The following is a 19,223-nucleotide window of genomic DNA, read 5'->3' as shown; positions in this document are numbered from 1 at the left end:
AAAAAATCATTTAATGAAATCTACAACTACAGCAACATGACAAACTCATCATCTGAGAAAAACAAACACATAAATCCAGAGCAGTTCAATTCTACAGCAGACACGACTGAACAGAGTCGATTCATCAACGAAAACCTGCAGAGAAACAACAGAGAGAACAGTGTGTGTGTGTGTGTGAGAGAGAGAAGAGTGTGTGTGTGTGTGAGAGAGAAGAGTGTGTGTGTGAGAGAGGAGTGTGTGTGTGTGTGTGTGTGTGAGAGAGAGAGAGAGGAGTGTGTGTGTGTGTGTGTGTGTGAGAGAGAGAGAGAGAGAGAGAGGAGTGTGTGTGTGTGAGAGAGAGAGAGAGAGAAGAGTGTGTGTGTGAGAGAGAGAGAAGAGTGTGTGTGTGTGTGTGTGTGAGAGAGAGAGAGAAGAGTGTGTGTGTGAGAGAGAGAAGAGTGTGTGTGTGTGTGAGAGAGAAGAGTGTGTGTGTGTGAGAGAGAGAGAGAGAGAGAGAGAGGAGTGTGTGTGTGAGAGAGAGAGAGAGAGAGAGAGGAGTGTGTGTGTGAGAGAGAGAGAGAGAAGAGTGTGTGTGTGTGTGTGTGTGTGAGAGAGAGAGAGAGACAGAGGAGTGTGTGTGTGAGAGAGAGAGAGAGAGGAGTGTGTGTGTGTGTGTGTGTGTGAGAGAGAGAGAGAGAGAAGAGTGTGTGTGTGTGAGAGAGAGAGAGAGAGAGAGAGAGAGGAGTGTGTGTGTGAGAGAGAGAGAGAGAGAGGAGTGTGTGTGTGAGAGAGAGAGAGAGAGGAGTGTGTGTGTGTGTGTGTGTGTGAGAGAGAGAGAGAGACAGAGGAGTGTGTGTGTGTGAGAGAGAGAGAAGAGTGTGTGTGTGTGTGAGAGAGAAGAGTGTGTGGGTGTGTGTGTGTGTGAGAGAGGAGTGTGTGTGTGTGTGTGTGTGAGAGAGAGAGAGAGAGAGAGAGAGGAGTGTGTGTGTGTGAGAGAGAGAGAGAGAGAAGAGTGTGTGTGTGTGTGTGAGAACAGCCCTTCTGTATCATATGAAACACATTCTGTAGATAAACACACACACACACACACACACTCTGAAACACCTGATCTCAATTCATATTCCAGCTGAAAATCAATCATCTGACCTCTGGATCATAAAGACTAGAATGAGTTCATGATTTCAAATTAATTACACACACACACACACACACACAAATATATATATATATATATAAAATAAAAGGAAAGGCAAAGAAAAAGAAAAAGTGAGAAATCTTTGGTTTTTCTGCTTTGGGAGCCACAAAATAAAACTATGTTTTTTAATATATTTCTATATACTCCTGGAATATAGTGTGTGTTTTCTGACTAAAGAAGAGGAGAAACAGAGGGCGGCACAAAGACAGACGCTGATGAATCTTTGGTTTTCATTCCTGCAGAAAATCGTAAAGATGAACCTGAAGCTGCTCGCACACAATCACTGATAAACGCAGGATAATAAACCATACAGCGAGAGACGAGAACAGATCAATGCTCGTCAATCAAATAAAGAAATGAGCAAAGAACAGAAACTGCTGATATTTTCATATAAAAACAACAAAACGCCACCAGTGAAAGGACTTAAAGACATTTGCTTTGGCAAAAAAACAGAATGAAGCTCAAGCGCGTTTGTATACAGTAGTATGAGAGAAGAGTCTTCAGATGAAGATCCTTGAGCATCAGTGCTGCTGGAGGGATTCCTGACCTCTGACCTCTGAGCTCGCTACACGCCGGTCAGATCTGTCCGTCCGCAGCCATCAGAAACACATCTGATATGACAGACAGATGTGAGCGAATCACACACACAGGTTTAATCGATTCAGTTGAACGAACTCGATTCAGAATCAGTTCACTCAGAGTTCGCTTGCATCTCCCGCCGGCACTCGTTTAAAGCCTTCTAACCGTATTTATAAAGTGATGTTGAGTTAGAGTCCTAGATTAAAAAGTCCTCTGACAGAACCCAACGCAATGTGAAAGATCTGAAATGCTTATGGTTAGAAATCTGAAATCATCTACGATCGGCTCGTTCCACAGAGCCGCAAATAAAAACAACAGAAAGCCTCGTAGAAAGTCCATATAAACTCTATAATCTCTCGTCGAGAATCAAGAAAGAGTCACATTTTTGGTTAATTTAGACGTTAGTTTAAGAAACGGATTAAGTTCACAGGAAGTGTTTTTGGTAGTAGCACAGGACTGGGCGGAGCCTCACTGCGCCTTTGAGGCCACGCCCACGCTCTTGGTCGTCGTGGCGATGTCACTGGTCAGCTGCAGGTTGAGCGCTCCGCCTCCGGCCCCGCCCGCCGACAGCAGATTGGCCGGCAGCAGAGAGAAGCTGGACGGATTGAGGAAGAAGGGCGTGGTCACCAGGCTGGGGGTGGAGTTTCCCACACTGGTGTTGGCGAATAGCAGGCCGGTGTTTCCGTCAAAGGAGGTCAGAGGAAAAGCGCCGCCTGACGCCAGAGCTGATGAACGAACACCAGAAATACATTTATACAGCAAAATCATGACATTAATGTTCATCAGATCAGGGCGAGACCATGATGTAGTTACCCTGGATGGTGGCCAGCATGTTGTTGTTCATCAGTGCAGGACTAAAGGTGTTTCCCAGAGCAGGAGCCAAACTCATCAGCGCCCCGCTGCACAAACACAAGCATCACAGTCACGTCATGAGTCCGATAACATCGCTGCAGTGCCGTCAGTGTGTGCCGATTATCGGCATCGGCTCCGATACTGCCATTCTACTATATTGACCAGATTATATTGTTTACATAAATATATTTACTTGAATGTATTTTACAACAATACAAAGAGTAATGTGTAACATTTGACCAGATTTAGTCCTACACTTATTCACTCTTATTTGCTCCCCACTAAATAATGTGATTTCACTAAATGTTTAGATTTTATACAATTATTGTGCCCTCATGATTTTTCTAGAATAATAATTTTTGCTGCCGAATTATCCATTAACCTAGTTTATTTTTGTCATAGATTATGCTTATATATTTTCCATTTATTTTAAAAAGAGTGATGATCAGGTCAACACACAGGAATAGAAATTATACACTGATTTAAAAAAAAAAATAATAATTATATATATATATATATATATATATATATATATATATATATATATATAATTTTTTATTTTATATTTAGAATGTGGTTATCGGATTGGGATCGGTTCTGAAAAAATGGTATCGGACCACCCCTAGTGCCAATCATCTGTGTGGAGCATTGCTACAACCAATGAGATTTAACTGTGGGTGGAGCTTCCCAGCATCATGTCATATGACCAACAAAACCTCTGATTAATATGAAAGAAAAACTTTCATAGAAACCAAACCGGTCCGGCTCACATTTAACCCCAAAAGAAAACAAATTAAAACAAAAAAACCCATTGATATTTTGCATGTTCACTAAAAACACCATAATACAGTAAACTTTTATTGAAATGAGCTTAAATGGCAAGAGAATTTGGGGCTAATGCGTTTAAGATATTATAACTTGTTTTGTATTACAGGTTTTCTGAAATGTTCTGTTTAAATATGCAAATGATGCATTATCTAATTACACTATGCACAAGTGTGCATTCATTTCAAGCACATAAATATGAACACTGTATAAACTCAGGTTCATAATTCTTGTTTGATTTAATTGTCATATTACAGGTTTTTTCCAGAGGGGATTCTGGATTTCTCTTTTCATCACTCCATAAATCAGAAAATACTGTCAACAGACAGAAAACAAACACATTTTCACCATGTTTTTAGGAGTGAAATGTCATATAAACCAGTGTGAATGAAATATGAAGAAGCCTTTAGAATATAGAGAGGAATAAAACTAAAGTCTGCTGTTAGTAAGAGAAAAAAACTCTATAGACGCAAATAGAGAAAGTGCAATAAAATAAACACTTAAATGTATATTTGGGATGTTTTCTTTCCTGTAGTCTGAAAGAAATCATGTTATGGGAATATACATTTTTATATGTCCATCCCATAATGCCCCGCTCGCTCACCCCTGCGTCAGCTGTGACGGTGTAATGATCGTTGGGTTCAAACCCGCGATAGTAGTCAGATTAGCTCCGCCCAGTCCCATGCCCGTCACCAGCAGCTGCCCCGCCCCCTGCGTGACCGCCGTCGCCGTGGAAACTGCCTGCGCGAGGGTGGCCAGGTCCTGTTTAACAGCGGTGGCGGATGTGCTGAGAGAGGATGTTGTCATGACAGGAGCAGGCGTGGCCACGGTGGGCGCCATGGAGATGACGGAGGGCGTGCTCGATGTCACCTGACCCAGAGCTCCGCCTACAGCACAGATACAGAGAGAGCGTCACATGACCCACAAGCTCACAAATAAATATGGAGGAAGATGAAGCTGTGACTGCAGGAGAAACGCACCGCTGAACGTCATGCTACTCAGAGAAACCACAGGACTGACCGTCAGTGTGCTCGTGCCGCTGGACACCTAAACACAGACAATCACTCGTCAATAATCAATAATCACTCAACACTTATCAATAATCACTCAATTATCACCAATCACTCATCAATAATCACTCAGCAACACAGGAAACATTATATAAATTAAATATTACTTTATTATTATTATTATTATAAAACAATATCAAATATGATCTATTTACTATATCAATGATAAAATAATTATTACTACTTGTATTATGATTATTATTCCTAAATTAAACAATACAATAGCAATATTTATTTTGTTTACTAATATATTAAGTAATTATTTTGCCATACAGATTATTTTTTACAGTGAAATAAAACAATGACTAGATGATTATAATTACTACTTTTATTATGATTATTAACATTACTGAAAATTATTCAACAAAATAGGAAATATTACTATTGTATTTCACTGTAAAATAAATTAAAAAATTTATTAAAAAAAAAATTTCTCTGAAATTAATCGTGATTAATCCCACCTAACTTTAACGTTTTTAAACAATTTTATATTGCAATAATTTCACGTTCAATCTTCAAATTAATGTAGAAACAAAGACAGTATATTTTTCATCAAAGAATCCTGAAAAAAGTATCACATGTTCCAAAACAATATTGTGCAGCACAACTGTGTTCAACATTGATAATAATCAGAAATGTTTGTTGAGCAGTAAATCAGTATATTATTATGATTTCTGAAGATCATGTGACACTGAAGACTGGAGTAATGATGCTGGAAATACAGCTGCAGATCACAGAAATAAATTATATTTTAACACATATTCACATAGAAAACAGTTATTTTAAATCGCAATAATATTTCACAATATTACAGTTTTTTCTGTATTTTTGATCAAATAAATTCAGCTTTGATGAGCAGAAGAAACTTCTGTAAAAAACATAAAAAATCTTACTGATCCCAGACTTTTGAGCAGCAGTGTATATATCAAAATTAAATTTTTATTACTAAATAAAACTTAAAATAAGTGATGTTACAATTGTATCCAGTAATAATAATAATTTGATAGTACTTTATAGTTTTGTAACACTTAATATTTATGGCTGTTTAAACCACAGTTAGTTTTGGTAACGGTTTGATAACGGCAGTGATCTGGTTCTATCAGGGTTAGTCTGATCTGGATCTGTGGTGACGCACCGGGGCGCTGCTGTAGATGGTTCTGATGGCCGATCCGAGCGAGCCGCCGCTGCTGGGAGGATTGATCCGCTTCTCCTTCTGCCTGCGGTTACAGAACCAGACGCGCACCACCTCCTTCTCCATGTGGAGCTGATCCGCGATCAGTGTGATCTCCTCCGACGACGGCTTGTGACTTTGCTGCAGATCACACACACACACACACACACTCATCAGCGAAGCCCCGCCCACAAAACATCAGTCACCAATCCATCCTAGCAACTATTCTGTGGAGTGATAAACAGACAGCATTACTATGTTCTCACACTTCTGGCCAGTCAAACGTAACCAAACACCTTAAGTCTGAGTTTTAATCGATTCAATAATTGTAGTATATTTTAGCTCAGTTCTATTTAGTTTGAGGAGCTTTTTGGTACTAAATAATATGTGCAATAGTTAAAATCCATGAATGACCATTTAAAATATAACATTTGCTAATGTGTTTATTAATTATATTACAATTAGTGTAATATTTAGGGTTAAATTCCAGCGCAAAGAAGCAAATGAAAGGCGTTTGGTGGCAAGAATAATAATATTCATATGTAATGCCATGGTTTAACCACTAGATGCCCGTAAGGCTGTTTAATAAATATAGCCTACATGTAGTTATGTCTTCTATAGTTATAGCATAATTGCTTGCTTACTTGTTTTTTTTGGTTTTGTATTTTTAATGTATATTTAGACATTAAACACTCGATTTTTAAGTTTCATTTTTTTTATGTTAAATTTAAAAAGATTAATTACTCGCATCCCAGTGTTATTTTATGATATTCACATAAGCATACAACATATATTACAAATGGCAAGCAAATACGGAATTTAACCCAATAAAAAAAAAAGTTCGAAATAATGTTTAATAACACAAGGCAACCAAATGCATTCAGCGAAATTACTACATTCCTTGAATGGGCAGTGTTCACTGAAACTCATTTGACCTCCTAACTATAACACGCTTCATAAAACACCTCTACTGGCCAGATTTACGAGAGGTCAACTAATGCATTAACATTAGGAATGCAACGATGCCATTTTTTCAGATTCGATACCGAAAATTCTGAATATCGGCCGATACCGATCCGATACAGCATAGTTGTTTTTAATCAATGTATAATTTCTATACCTCAGTGTGACCTGATCATCATTCTTTATGTGTTAAACACAATCTACTACATTTAGACGACGTCATTTGAATGAAAAATAACAAATGAAAAAATATATACTATAATAAACTAGGTTAGTGGATAATTCAGCAGCGAATGTTATTCTAGAAAAATCATGAGTGCACAGTTTAATAAAATCTAAACATTTAGTGAAATCACATCTGGATCTATTGGTTGCTCCGTGACACGCTTTACTTCTGCATTCCTCAGTTCCTATGCAAGCCTATGAGAGTCTGCTGTTGTTTTACATGCCACTGTACAGAAGTTACTCAGAAATGCTGTGAATGAGCGACGGTGACGCTGAGCTCTGCTGCTCTCTAGCGGTCAGGCTTGGCGCTCACCTCCAGGAAGCTCTTCTCTAAGGCCAGACGGATGCTGGTCTCGATGCTGGTGCGCTTCTTACGCCGGCGGTTCAGACTCTCGCAGAGACCCGGAGACATCTCGCTCGCACTCGACACCACGCAGTCCGCAGACATGTTCTCTGAGCAAACACAGGAAAAACACTGAACAATCAACACACACAGATACGGACAAACACACAGTTCATGCTTCTTTTTTCTGCAAGATATTTAACAAGTGATTAACATCATGTTGACAGCTTCATATGTGCTGCACTTGGAATACAGTTTTCTTTAACTAGAGGGTTAATAAAGAAAAAGTTACTTGAATCATGTTGTAGTTAAGTTAACGAGTTAAAAATCGGTCAAACGTTCTGGAAAAAATTAAATAAAAATGGCCATATCGCCCCCAGACCTAACTGAAATAAAATACAAAAAAAGCATTTATCTCAGCAAATTGCTAAGGAAACCTTTCTTATTTGAATTGAGTTAAACTACTAAATTATTTGTTCTGTGTTTCTGTTATTAAACATCTGCTAAACGTCTCAGTCTGAAGAAGGTCATGTTCTCACCTGCGTCGTTGAGCCACTTCTCCAGCAGAGGCTTGAGTTTGCACATGTTCTTGAAGCTCAGGTTCAAGGCCTCGAATCTGGAGATGGTGGTCTGACTGAAGTCATTTCCGTAGAGTTTCCCCATCGCCAGCCCCACGTCACCCTGACACACACACACACACACACACACACACACACACACACACACTTGTTTCACTATCCTTGTGGGGACTCTCATAGGCGTAATGGTTGTTATACTGAACAAACTGTGTGTGCTATTGCCCTACACCAACCCTACACCTAAACTTAGCCCTCACAGGAGACTTTGTGCATTTTTAGATTTTCAAAAAAAACTTCATTCTGTGTGATTTATAAGCTTGTTTACCCATGGAGACCTCAATTTAGGTCCCCGCCGTGACACAAGTCCCCATGAGTCTGTGTGCATTCAGGTTTAAGCCCCCACCGGTATATAAAAACACACACACACACACACACACACACACACACACACCTGAGTGAAGCCCAGCTTGATGCGTCTCTGCTTGAAGTTCTTGGCGAACAGCTCGAGCTCCTCGAGGTCGCTGGCCTCCTCCACACACACAGCGTCGGAGCGCTTCGGAGCGGCCGCTGGACCCGGCATAGACGCAATCTTCCGCGTCGGTGTGGCCGCCTGCAACAGCATGAAGAGCCGAAGGATTAGCTTTATTTCAATTCTGTTTTAATATTATTATTATTATTTTTTTTTTTATAATAATTTTTCTGGACTCTGTTTTAATGGAGTTGAATTTAGCAATCAAAGAACGTGTAAAAAATTATTAAAATCATAAAACACCATAAATCATGAAATACAATTTAACAACAATTTATGAAAAGATTGACTAAATCGAACAAAGTTTTTAGGGCTCTATGAAATGCATTTCATTTTTTTTTTTAAATTCTGTTTTATTTTAACGTGTGTGTTTTAATTTTTAATTTTTCTGGATTCTACTGTAATGGTTTAATTCAATTTTAATAATCAAATGCATGTCTAATCAATTTAATTCATAAAATCAACTAAATTTTTTCTCTAATGTTTTCAGAAATTCTGTGTAATGTGTTTTAAACTTTCTGGTAATCAAATGAAAATGAACTCCTGTTTTTTAGTGCTGCACAACAGGGGTTTACTGTTAAAATTAAAACAAGGAAGAAAAAACTGCTTTACTTATATATTTTTCTTCTTTTGATTATTTCTGAGATATGCACAACCTGCAGACTTCAGAATAAGATAGCAGTCTTGTGTGGTTTAATACTCAGACACTTGTCCACATTGTCATCTGATTAAGTGTACAGCCCTGCTTTTGATTTATTCAACCAGAATATGCCAAATTCTGCGCCATACAGTAAATTTTATTTTTATAACTGGATTCTGTGATTCCATCCACGTTTTCCGCATCACGGCAATCACAGTCTCGAGTCTCTTTCATTTAAAAACATTTAGTGAAGAACAAAACCAAGCAGGGCTGCGTTTCCCAAAAGCTCCACTGAACTCTGCATCTGAGGTGTGCTGTACCTGAGCGGTGAGGGCGATGCTGCTCTGCGCTTGGCTTTGAGGTAGAGTCAGGAGATTCTGAGGTTGCAGGAGACCTGAGACACACACAGACGAGTTAGAAACAGCACTGAGGAGCAGCGGCATCAGCAGACAGAGGAGACACTCGTACCGCTCTGACCCTGAGGAGACGGAGATATGATGAACTGCGGCTGAAGCTGAGGACTGAGGGAGTGACCCTGCTGAACCAAGACGAACTGCTGCAAGCCCTGCGGCTGCAGACGGAGAGAGAGAGAGACAGATGCATGCTCACGACTGACATGTCTCATTATAAGATATATCTATACTATCGCTACACAACAGCCTCTTCTGCTCACAGAGGCAGCATTTATTTGATCAAAAATACAGTAAAAATTGTGAAGTATTATTATGATTTAAAACAGCTGTTTTCTATGTGAATATGTGTTAAACTGTAATGTATTTCTGTGATCTGCAGCTGTATTTTCAGCATCATTACTCCAGTCTTCAGTGTCACATGATCTTCAGAAATCATAATAATATACTGATTTACTGCTCAACAAACATTTCTGATTATTATCAATGTTGAACACAGTTGTGCTGCACAATATTTTTGTAATAAATTTCAAGACAATATTTTTCAAAAGAACAGCATTTATTTGAAATAGGAATCTTTTGTAACATTATAAATGTCTTTACTGTCACTTTTGATCAATTGAATGCATCTTTTATGAATTAAAGTGATAATTTCTTTGACCCCAAACAGGTTTGAACAGTATCGTATGTCTTACTAACAGAAGTGGGCATCAGAATAAACAGTTTCTCTCTATTATTGTGTGAATGAGCAGCCGCTCTCAGGCGTTTGAGGTCAGACAGCAGAGGGCGTGTCAGTGATCTCTGGACTGTGATTGGCCGGTGAGCTGTCAGTCACTTACAGAGGCGATCTGAATGGGCTGGGACAGTGTGATGGGCGTGGCCGCGGAGGCGGAGATACTGGCTCCGGTGGTGCTGCTCTGCTGCACTGCGGCCAGGAGCTGCAACTGCGCAGATGGAAAAAATACAATCTGAAGGCAAATCAGCAGTTTTATACTTCTCATCCAAGCGTCTGCACGAAGAATTCAGTTTAGACTTTTGCTTAGACTAAACAATTCCTCGAGGCACATAATTTGCCTCTATGATTTTTTTGATTCGAGTTACTCAAGGAATCGTTTCAGCCCTACTTTCCATTGATGTATGGTTTGTTATGATCGGACAATATTTGGCTGAGATACAACTATTAGAAAATCTGGAATCTGAGGGTGCAAAAAAATCTAAATATTGAGAAAATCTCCTTTAAAGTTGTTCAAATGAAGTTCTTAGCAATGCATATTACTAATCAAAAATGAAGTTTTGATATATTTACAGTAGGAAATTTACTAAATATCTTCATGGAACATGATCTTAATATCCTAATGATTTTTGTCATAAAAGAGAAATGAATAATTTTGATCCATACAATGTATTGTTGGTTATTGCTACAAATATACCTGTGTTACTGATGACTGCTTTTGTGCTGCAGGGACACAAATATCTTATATATCTTGAAATTAAATGTTAAACATCTACATGTAAAGAAGTTGCATGTCTGTGTTTAAGTTTTATGTGTAGTGTGCAGAACGTAATTATGCTACAGTTCCTTACCTGAGCTGATCATAATGCATTCTGGGATTGATTTATACCAAATTTGGCCAAAACTAGGCCAAATTGAGCAATTATAATATCTTAAAGGGATAGTTCACCCAAAAATTTAAATGTCATAATTTACTCAAGATGTTCCAAACGTGTATGAGTTAATTCTGTTAAAAAATAGAAGATATTCTGAAGAATCTGGGCAAACAAACAGTCGCGGGTCCCCAATGACTTCCATAGTACAATGAAGTCAATGGAGACCAGAAACTGCTTCAGAATATCATCTTTTGTGTTTAACAGAAGAAACTCTTGAGGTTTGGAACATCTTGAGAAAATGATGACGTGTAATTTTTTAGGTGAACTGTCTCTTTAAAAGCAGCGGACTGGAGTTCACAGCTCTGTATGTGATGCTCTATATTCTCACTGTAAATCCAGCGCTCCTCTCATTAACTGAAACCTCATTATGCAGAGCATATAAATTCCACTCAGATTTGCATACTCTCCTCCACCTGTTTCCGAGCGACAGAAGCGTGTTTAATTAACGCTTCACGTACCTGCTGGAGCAGCGTCTGAGTTTGAGTGCCGCTGACCGCTGCTTGACCGCTCGGTTTGTGGCCGTCCAGACCATTGGCCTGAGCTGCTGCTGCTGGACGAACACATGAGAGTCAATCAGTGAGTCAAACACAGATGTACTGAATCAGCAGCTCGTCGCTCACCTCCCTGCGCTCCGTTCTCCATGCTGCCTTTGCTCAGATCTGCTGGATGGCTGCTGGAATCTGTGCAGAGAGAAAACGTGTGTGAAACCTGTGCAACATTTACAAAAGCTGCTGATGACAGTAGGGCTGGGCTAATTTTATCGATTAATACAAAGTAGAGCTCGACCGATGTATCGGTTTTGCCGATTAATCGGCACCGATAGTTGATTGCTGAAGCTATCGGTAAAAATCAATGCCGATAGTTTTCCGGGTTGCGTTTGTTGCTGGAGCAGCTGAGAAGGTTCGCTATCATTATACAGAGCGAGAGCGCCCTCTAGAGGCGGAAATCCCTGACACCTCCTACTGTTTGTTTTGACACGTGATACTGCGCTGCACAGAGCGGGAAACTTCAGACGTGGATTTAAACACAGCCGACAGAAAATCCTGCCACGCCACATAGTTTTCCATTAAATTACATTATATTTGTCCCAAATAATTATTAATGCACATAATGACTTCACCCTAGGCGGTAAAATTGTGTATTTTTCAGCAAAACATTTGTCTTTCTGTGGCTCTAATAAAGTATGCTTCATTTATTGAGCTGTAATTAAGATTGCGATTTCTCTTTCCGTTTGCTCTGTTTTTTAAACGCCGAACTTCAAACTCATCTATGCCAATTTGCTCATTCTTGCAGTGAAGCTTTGCCCATTCGGTGATTAAATCAACTGTTTCAGACCGATGCTCGAGTTACGGTGTGTGATATCTGTGAGTTGTGTTAAAGATGTGGCGCGGCGCTTTTCTTTAAAAGTGTGTGACTAACATATTTTGTTATTTTGATTAGATAATCAAGTGTTTTAAACTAGAAGAAAATAAAGAGTAGAGTATACACATACAATGCCCATATGTATGTAAATTCAATGCTGTGGCCTTTGATATTTAAAGGTTTAAAGATCTTTAAGCATGACCGTTGAAATTAAATGGTAACACTTTATAATAAGAGTCTGTTTGTAACATTAAGGTTAATTAAAGCTGTGTAAGTATTGTTCCTTGTTAGAATGTCAACATTTCAACATTTAGTATTACTAATACATTTTTAAATTTTAAAGCATCTTGTTAACACACTTTTACATACATTAGGAATGGCTCGATACCACAATTTCAGCTTCGGTACGATACCAGAATGTAAAACCTCAGTATCGATACTAAATCGATACCATATGACAAAAAGCCAGCCTCAAAAGATAAGTGAATTGAAAATGTTAATAAAATAATAATAATAAAAACAGATTCTTAATACCTTTGTATCAAAATGTAACAAAAAAATAATCATACCGGGAACATGGGTTACATTTTGAGTGAGTTTGAAGAAAAGAAATACAACTGAAGTAACGCAAATAATACCACCAGACACACAAAAACACAGTTATGAGACACCAGCTGAGCTTCTTTAACGCTGCAAAAAAGTGAGACGCAATGCTCAAACGCATCCGTTTACACAGAAATGCAATGGAAAAGCAGAAAGCTGTGCAGAACTACAACTGTATGTCTATAATCGATGTTTGATGATGCTGACAGACTGAAAGCTGCTGCTGTTTTCATTCACTGTTAATAATCGTCTATTACTGCTGTTATACTGACTTCTCCTCGATTTCTTCAAGTTGAACTCTAAACCTGAATGTTAAAGAAATATTAAGCATTTTCTTATTTGACATAGGATAGGATAGTTTTAAATACAGTATTTGCATTCAAGATTTCATGCATTTTTCTGCAAAGATATTTAACACGTGAGTTTGTTCAGAACTCCCTTTCATCAGATGATTCATAAAGAGAATGTTACTTGAATCATGTGGCAGTTTTAAGCTGGTTAGTTAGACGTTAAAAGAAGAAATCTTTTTCAACGAATTCAAACGTTCAGAATTTTTATTTTTTTTTGCCATATCACCCAATCCCAGATAACAAGAGCTGCAATATTAGACGCAGAACTGTACACTGGCCGCTTTAGTTCATCGTGATAAACTCACCTGTGTCCAAAAGCGCACCTGAGACGAGCCGATCACAGACGGATGCAGCGCATCAGCGACAGCGAACGCATCCGACGGAGAACACCGGGACGAGAGAAACACAAAGACTACATCTGGACGCACCGCATCCATAATGAAAGTTAATCAGTATGCAGCTGATTAAAGCCGTATGCAAATCTCACTCCCCGTCGCTCATTAGAAGAGCGCCGCTTTGAAGTTCTGCATGCAATTCATTTCGCACAGACCTCTGAAAGCTTTCTGCATAATTCAACATGTTTCCTAAATATTTATCAGCTCATTAGCATATTAATTGGATAGCTTTTAGGACAGAGGTACGGCGAGCACAACAGCGAGGGAGAAGTGAGACAAGGCCAATTACCAGCCGTGTGTGACTGTTTTAATTACTGGGGGGTGGGGGGGGGGCTTCCCAGCATGCAAAATGGCTACGATGAAAGAATGTGTCGCTAATGACTCAATGTCTCAAAACATCCCGGAGTCAAACTTGACGAGCTCGTTTATACAAAACAACATCTCAAAGCACAGGGATAACGAAGCCTTAACTCACCCGCCGACTGAGATCAACCACTGGTTTAACCTGGTTAATGTTCTTCAGCAAATATTCGCTTTTTTTCCCGCCAGGATTTCTACATTGCCTAAATATTCCTGATTTTGGCTTTGTTTTCCTATTGATAGTCTCTCTGTTGTGAATGATGGATATGGATATATATATCACGCTAATTTATTTAAAGATAGATAACTTGATAAAAAATAATTTAGATGGCAACTTCTTGATTCTTTTCATGCTGTTTTAGTTTTTTTTTTACAAATAAAATATTATAGCATTTGCCTTTGTTACCTAAGATAAAAAAGCAGACACTATAATACTTTATCATATACGGTTTACTAATTTTGTTTACAAGTTCTGTTTAACAGACAAACTAAATTAACGAAGAAGGTCAGGAGGCAAAATAAAAGTCCTACTTCTGACATCTCGACCAAACAGGAAAAAATGTTGGCTAATGGCAATAAAAAAAAAAATCAGCTGATATATCATGTGTCTTGGTGATATGTCAGTCAACCAGTACTGTATATCCTGCCTACTCGCACACCGTGATTGGTCGATTATGTCCGATGCCTGCACGCTATTGGTCAAATCAACTTTCAGTATTACTTTTAGCAAGAATGAAAACTACAGGAAAACAAAGCTAAAACCTGTACATTTCAGGTACGTTTCGTTTGGTCACCTGACTAAATAAGTGGTGTTTGCTAAGGTAAGGTAACTAGTAGTGCTGCTACTGAACTGACCATTAACTAACTAGTAAGTGCTGTGTAACTCGTCCTGCAGCTTAGTGAAGAGCGTTTCTCACCAAACCGCCAAACCAAAGCTTCATAAAGGTGAAGGAAGCTCTTCAGCTCGACTCGCAGCGATCAAAGACTCTGCTGCACTGCTACACAAAGACAAACAAAGTCATGTGGCTTTAACTCAAGCTGTAGCCATGACAACAACCCCACTGAAAGACAGACAGACAGACGGAGAGAGAGAGAGACAGACGGATCTTTGTAACTCAAAAGAACAGTTGAGAGAAACACGATTTACATACAGCCGCTGCAAAGGCTTCAGTAAGCTAACTGACACACAATGCATTATGCAAATGTTTTAATTAATAGAATTTTAAATAAGCAATTAATTAGCCTCTCAAACTATTGAACGGAGCGGAGCGCTGCATAATTTAAAGCAGATAAGTGGCATAAGGCACAACGCGGGAGAAATGAAGTATTCAGAACAGAAACATTTCAAGTCAAATGCAGCCCAAACTTTCCTATTAGACCTCAAGAACACATTAATATTCATCAGCTTTAATTAACCCATCATCCTGTGTTTGCCAATCATGTGCTCCAATTCTGTGATGCCTTTAATGCAATAATACCAACTAGACTGAACTCCGCTCTCATACACGACCCGAGTCAGTCATGAATAACGAGCGGCTCAAACACCTTCAACTACAGACGTGCTGCACTGCTGCAGTGACACTACAGTGATGTTACACAGATGTTACAGTGACGTAACAGTGACGCTACAGTGATGTTACAGTGACGCTACAGTAATGTTACAGTGATGCTACAGTAATGTTACAGTGATGTTACATAGATGTTACAGTGACGTAACAGTGACGCTACAGTGATGTTACAGTGACGCTACAGTAATGTTACAGTGATGTTACAGTGACGCTACAGTGATGTTACATAGATGTTACAGTGACGTACCAGTGATGTTACAGTGACGTTACAGTAATGTTACAGTGATGTTACAGTGACGCTACAGTAATGTTACAGTGATGTTACATAGATGTTACAGTGACGTAACAGTGACGCTACAGTGATGTTACAGTGACGTTACAGTGACGCTACAGTAATGTTACAGTGATGTTACATAGATGTTACAGTGATGTAACAGTGACGCTACAGTGATGTTACACAGATGTTACAGTGGCGCTACATTGACGCTACAGTGATGTAACAGTGACGCCACAGTGATGTAACAGTGACGCTACAGTGATGTTACACAAATGTTACAATGATGCTACAGTGATGTAACAGTAACGCTCCAGTGATGTTACCATAACGCTATAGTGATGTTACAGTGACAGTACAGTGACTCTACAGTGATGTAACAGTAACAGTGACGCTACAATGATGTTACACAGAGCATTGGTATCAATCTCAATTCCTGGAGGGCCACAGCTCTGCAGAGTTTAGCTCCAACCCTAATCAAACACACCTGATCCAGCTAAGCTGATGTAAAGCTGCTTTGATAATTTGCATTGTTAAAAGCGCTATACAAATAATAGTGACTTGACTTAATCAAGGTCTTCAGGATTACTAGAAACTTCCAAGAAGGTTGGAGCTAAACTCTGCAGAGCTGTGTCCCTACAGGAATTGAGTTTAAAACCAATGCGCTACAGTGATGTTACAGTGATGCTACAGTTACAGTAACAGTGCAGTGATGTTACAGTAGGGCTGCATGATTATTCGAATATGATTGTCATGCGTCTCTTTCAGTGGAGCACGGTTCTGTGATCAGTAGTAAATCTCCATCCAAAGGCCAGAGCGCGCACTCGCATTGAAACTCCAAATATGCCCCGCAGAAGAGAGCTAATGCACATCGTTCCAGGGTTGTGGCTAGAAGGGATACCGCTGTGGCCGAAAACTAACAATGAAGCCGTAGTTCACTGACAAGCTACACAAAACCACATTCATAATGGCAGACCAATTTAATCGCACGATGATGAAATAGTTCTGCGATTATGAAAGCAGTTTGCGTAGCTTATCAATGACGGCTCTGCCACTAAAGGACTATTTTTATTTCGATTAATCTATCGACTAATTTACTGATTAATCGATTAATCTAAATGCTTAATTTCCCACAAAAAAAGTCAACAATTTTACCCTCGATAAATACACAGAATTATAGTATTTCAGTATTCACGCAAACAATAATCCGTTCTGTCTTAAGTGAACGCTTGGGGAACTGATGGGGAAAAACATCTGATGCGTAACTGATTCGTGCATTACAGTAGGCCGTCTGTCTCAGTGTTATCTATCAATAGCCTATAAAAGAAAAGAGGGAATCACTCGTAGCACTTCATTTAACTGCTTTTGTAGTTTTAAAAATCTATTAATTTGAAATGCTTTTGAATATTAAAATTGAATGGAACCTTTAAAGTGGAATTCAGAAAATATGTAAAACAGAATTTGGTACAGATAACTGTCTACAGCTGATCACATAACCGTGCTCCACTGAGAGATGCGCAGGACTGATTTAGCCTAATCACGATCGCAATTTAATTGTGCTTAATCGTGCAGCCCTATGTTTGACAGTGATGCTACAGTTGTGGCACAAAAAAATACTGCAATTTTTTATCTCTATATCTGAGAAAATATAAACTCAGAATCCTGACTTTTATTTCTCAAGTCCAAGTTTACCATCTTGCAATTCTGAGTTTATATCTCTGAGATAAGAAGTTGCATTTACCTATTTTATTTTTTATCAATTAGGTTAAGCCACTACTGATTTAACTTTTTATGCCATTTACACTTCTTTTTAAATTTTGTGTTATCAAATGACAGTTTCATTGTGTTGTGTAAATACTGTAGTAATCAGAGGTGACTGTTTGATGAAATTCATCAGGGCACACTGATAATAACACCCTGAATCTTCTGCAATGAGCTCAATGCATGAATGCAAATGTAATGCTCCTGAGAGACACGAGAAGCTGAAGAAAGCACAAGATGAAATCCTCCACAGCTCAGAAATTAATCATTCATGAACACGGCGTTTGTACTCATGAATATTCATCAGCAGCGCTGTATATTTAATCCGCGAGATAAATAAATAGTGTGACGCGTCTCTCATCTGCAATTAAACTGACGTGTTAATTATGCAGAAGAAGGAATTAAACAAGCTTTATGCAAATTCGCATTTTCACTCCTGCAGTTTTTAGTTCTTCCGGAGCGAATTATTCAACACGAGGCGCGCTCGAGAAAACAGAACTTTCAGACTTTATCATTTATTACTTTATCATAAACACTCAACCCCCAACACACACACACACACACACACACACACACACACACACACACACACACGGGGTATTTATGTTGCCCTGAGGGCAAACAGTCGGTCTGGAGAAGAAAAGCCCGGGATGAAGTTTTTCTTTAGTTTTATTTCGCTGCAGCACAGATTAAAGCGACAGATTATTATTATTATTATTGAATGTCGAACAAACTCATGAATATGCAAATAAGCGAGCGTCGAGTTTCTGAAATACACAAAGCGCGCTGATAGCACGACTGCTAACACACTCTCTCTCTCTCTCTCTCTCACACACACACACACACACACACACACTCACTCACAACACAGAGATACACACAACACTTCACTAACACACCGAGCCGAGCGGAACCGAGCCGGTTAAGCGGTTAATCTGCGGGAGATTTCAAACATTGAGAGTTTAGTACAGAACAAACAACTCTCATCTGCTTCTGTCGGACTCTAATCAGCGCTAAATAACGACACATCTTCGCTGCTGCGATCGGTTCCGTCAGTAGATGATCAGCGCGTGTTTGGCGTTGTTTACGCAGGCGGATGAGGAAGAATATGAATATGTAAAATGTAATAATTACCTGCAGTCGAGCTCTCATCTTGAGTCGTTGATCCTCTGTCCGCCATTTTGAATATTTAGTGTGAGCGCGAAACCACGCCCACCGCTGCTCCTACACGCACACACTCCAGCACTACACACACTCTCTCTCTCTCTCTCTCTCTCTCTCTCTCTCACACACACACTCACTCTCTCTCTCTCTCTCACACACACACTCCAGCACTACACTCTCTCTCTCTCTCTCTCTCTCTCTCTCTCTCTCACACACACACACACTCACTCTCTCTCTCTCTCTCTCTCTCTCTCTCTCTCTCACACACACACACACTCACTCTCTCTCTCTCTCTCACACACACACTCCAGCACTACACTCTCTCTCTCTCTCTCTCTCTCTCTCTCTCTCTCTCTCTC

The 19,223-nt window shown here is 39.3% G+C and overlaps 1 protein-coding gene across 3 annotated transcripts; it reads right to left on the bottom strand.

Moving 5' to 3' along the window:
* On the bottom strand, positions 1 to 18,881 carry pou2f1a (POU class 2 homeobox 1a). Of its 3 annotated transcripts, none has more exons than XM_079420677.1 (14): positions 18,835 to 18,881; positions 11,648 to 11,707; positions 11,486 to 11,577; positions 10,199 to 10,303; positions 9,417 to 9,520; positions 9,270 to 9,324; positions 8,232 to 8,390; positions 7,742 to 7,883; positions 7,173 to 7,312; positions 5,636 to 5,812; positions 4,411 to 4,477; positions 4,035 to 4,317; positions 2,567 to 2,652; positions 1 to 2,478 (listed from the first exon to the last, which is right to left on the bottom strand). In XM_079420677.1, the coding sequence occupies exons 1-14, from the start codon at positions 18,878 to 18,880 to the stop codon at positions 2,222 to 2,224; spliced, it is 1,773 nt and encodes a 590-aa protein (XP_079276803.1). In that variant the 5' UTR covers position 18,881; the 3' UTR covers positions 1 to 2,221. The 3 variants fall into 3 exon arrangements, with proteins under 3 accessions (XP_079276803.1, XP_079276801.1, XP_079276802.1); XM_079420675.1 differs by having other exon boundaries at positions 9,270 to 9,343; positions 9,418 to 9,520; XM_079420676.1 differs by having other exon boundaries at positions 9,270 to 9,343; positions 9,418 to 9,520; positions 11,486 to 11,574.
* Positions 18,882 to 19,223: the final 342 nt, after the last annotated feature.

The sequence above is a fragment of the Barbus barbus genome, assembly GCF_936440315.1.
Source record: "Barbus barbus genome assembly, chromosome: 7".
Classification (NCBI taxonomy): domain Eukaryota; kingdom Metazoa; phylum Chordata; class Actinopteri; order Cypriniformes; family Cyprinidae; genus Barbus; species Barbus barbus.
The sequence above is the reverse complement of the archived record's forward strand: the minus strand, read 5'-3'. Positions and strand labels throughout refer to the sequence as shown.

Excerpts from the sequence above, each read along its gene's own strand:
- pou2f1a (XM_079420675.1), bottom strand. The coding sequence starts at position 18,880 with ATGGCGGACAGAGGATCAACGACTCAAGATGAGAGCTCGACTGCAG. Across the intron at positions 8,391-9,269 it reads GCATCGCCCTCACCGCTCAG|GCGGCCACACCGACGCGGAA; the intron begins GTACAGCACACC and ends ATGCTGTTGCAG. Across the intron at positions 4,478-5,635 it reads CCATCTACAGCAGCGCCCCG|GTGTCCAGCGGCACGAGCAC; the intron begins GTGCGTCACCAC and ends GTCTGTGTTTAG.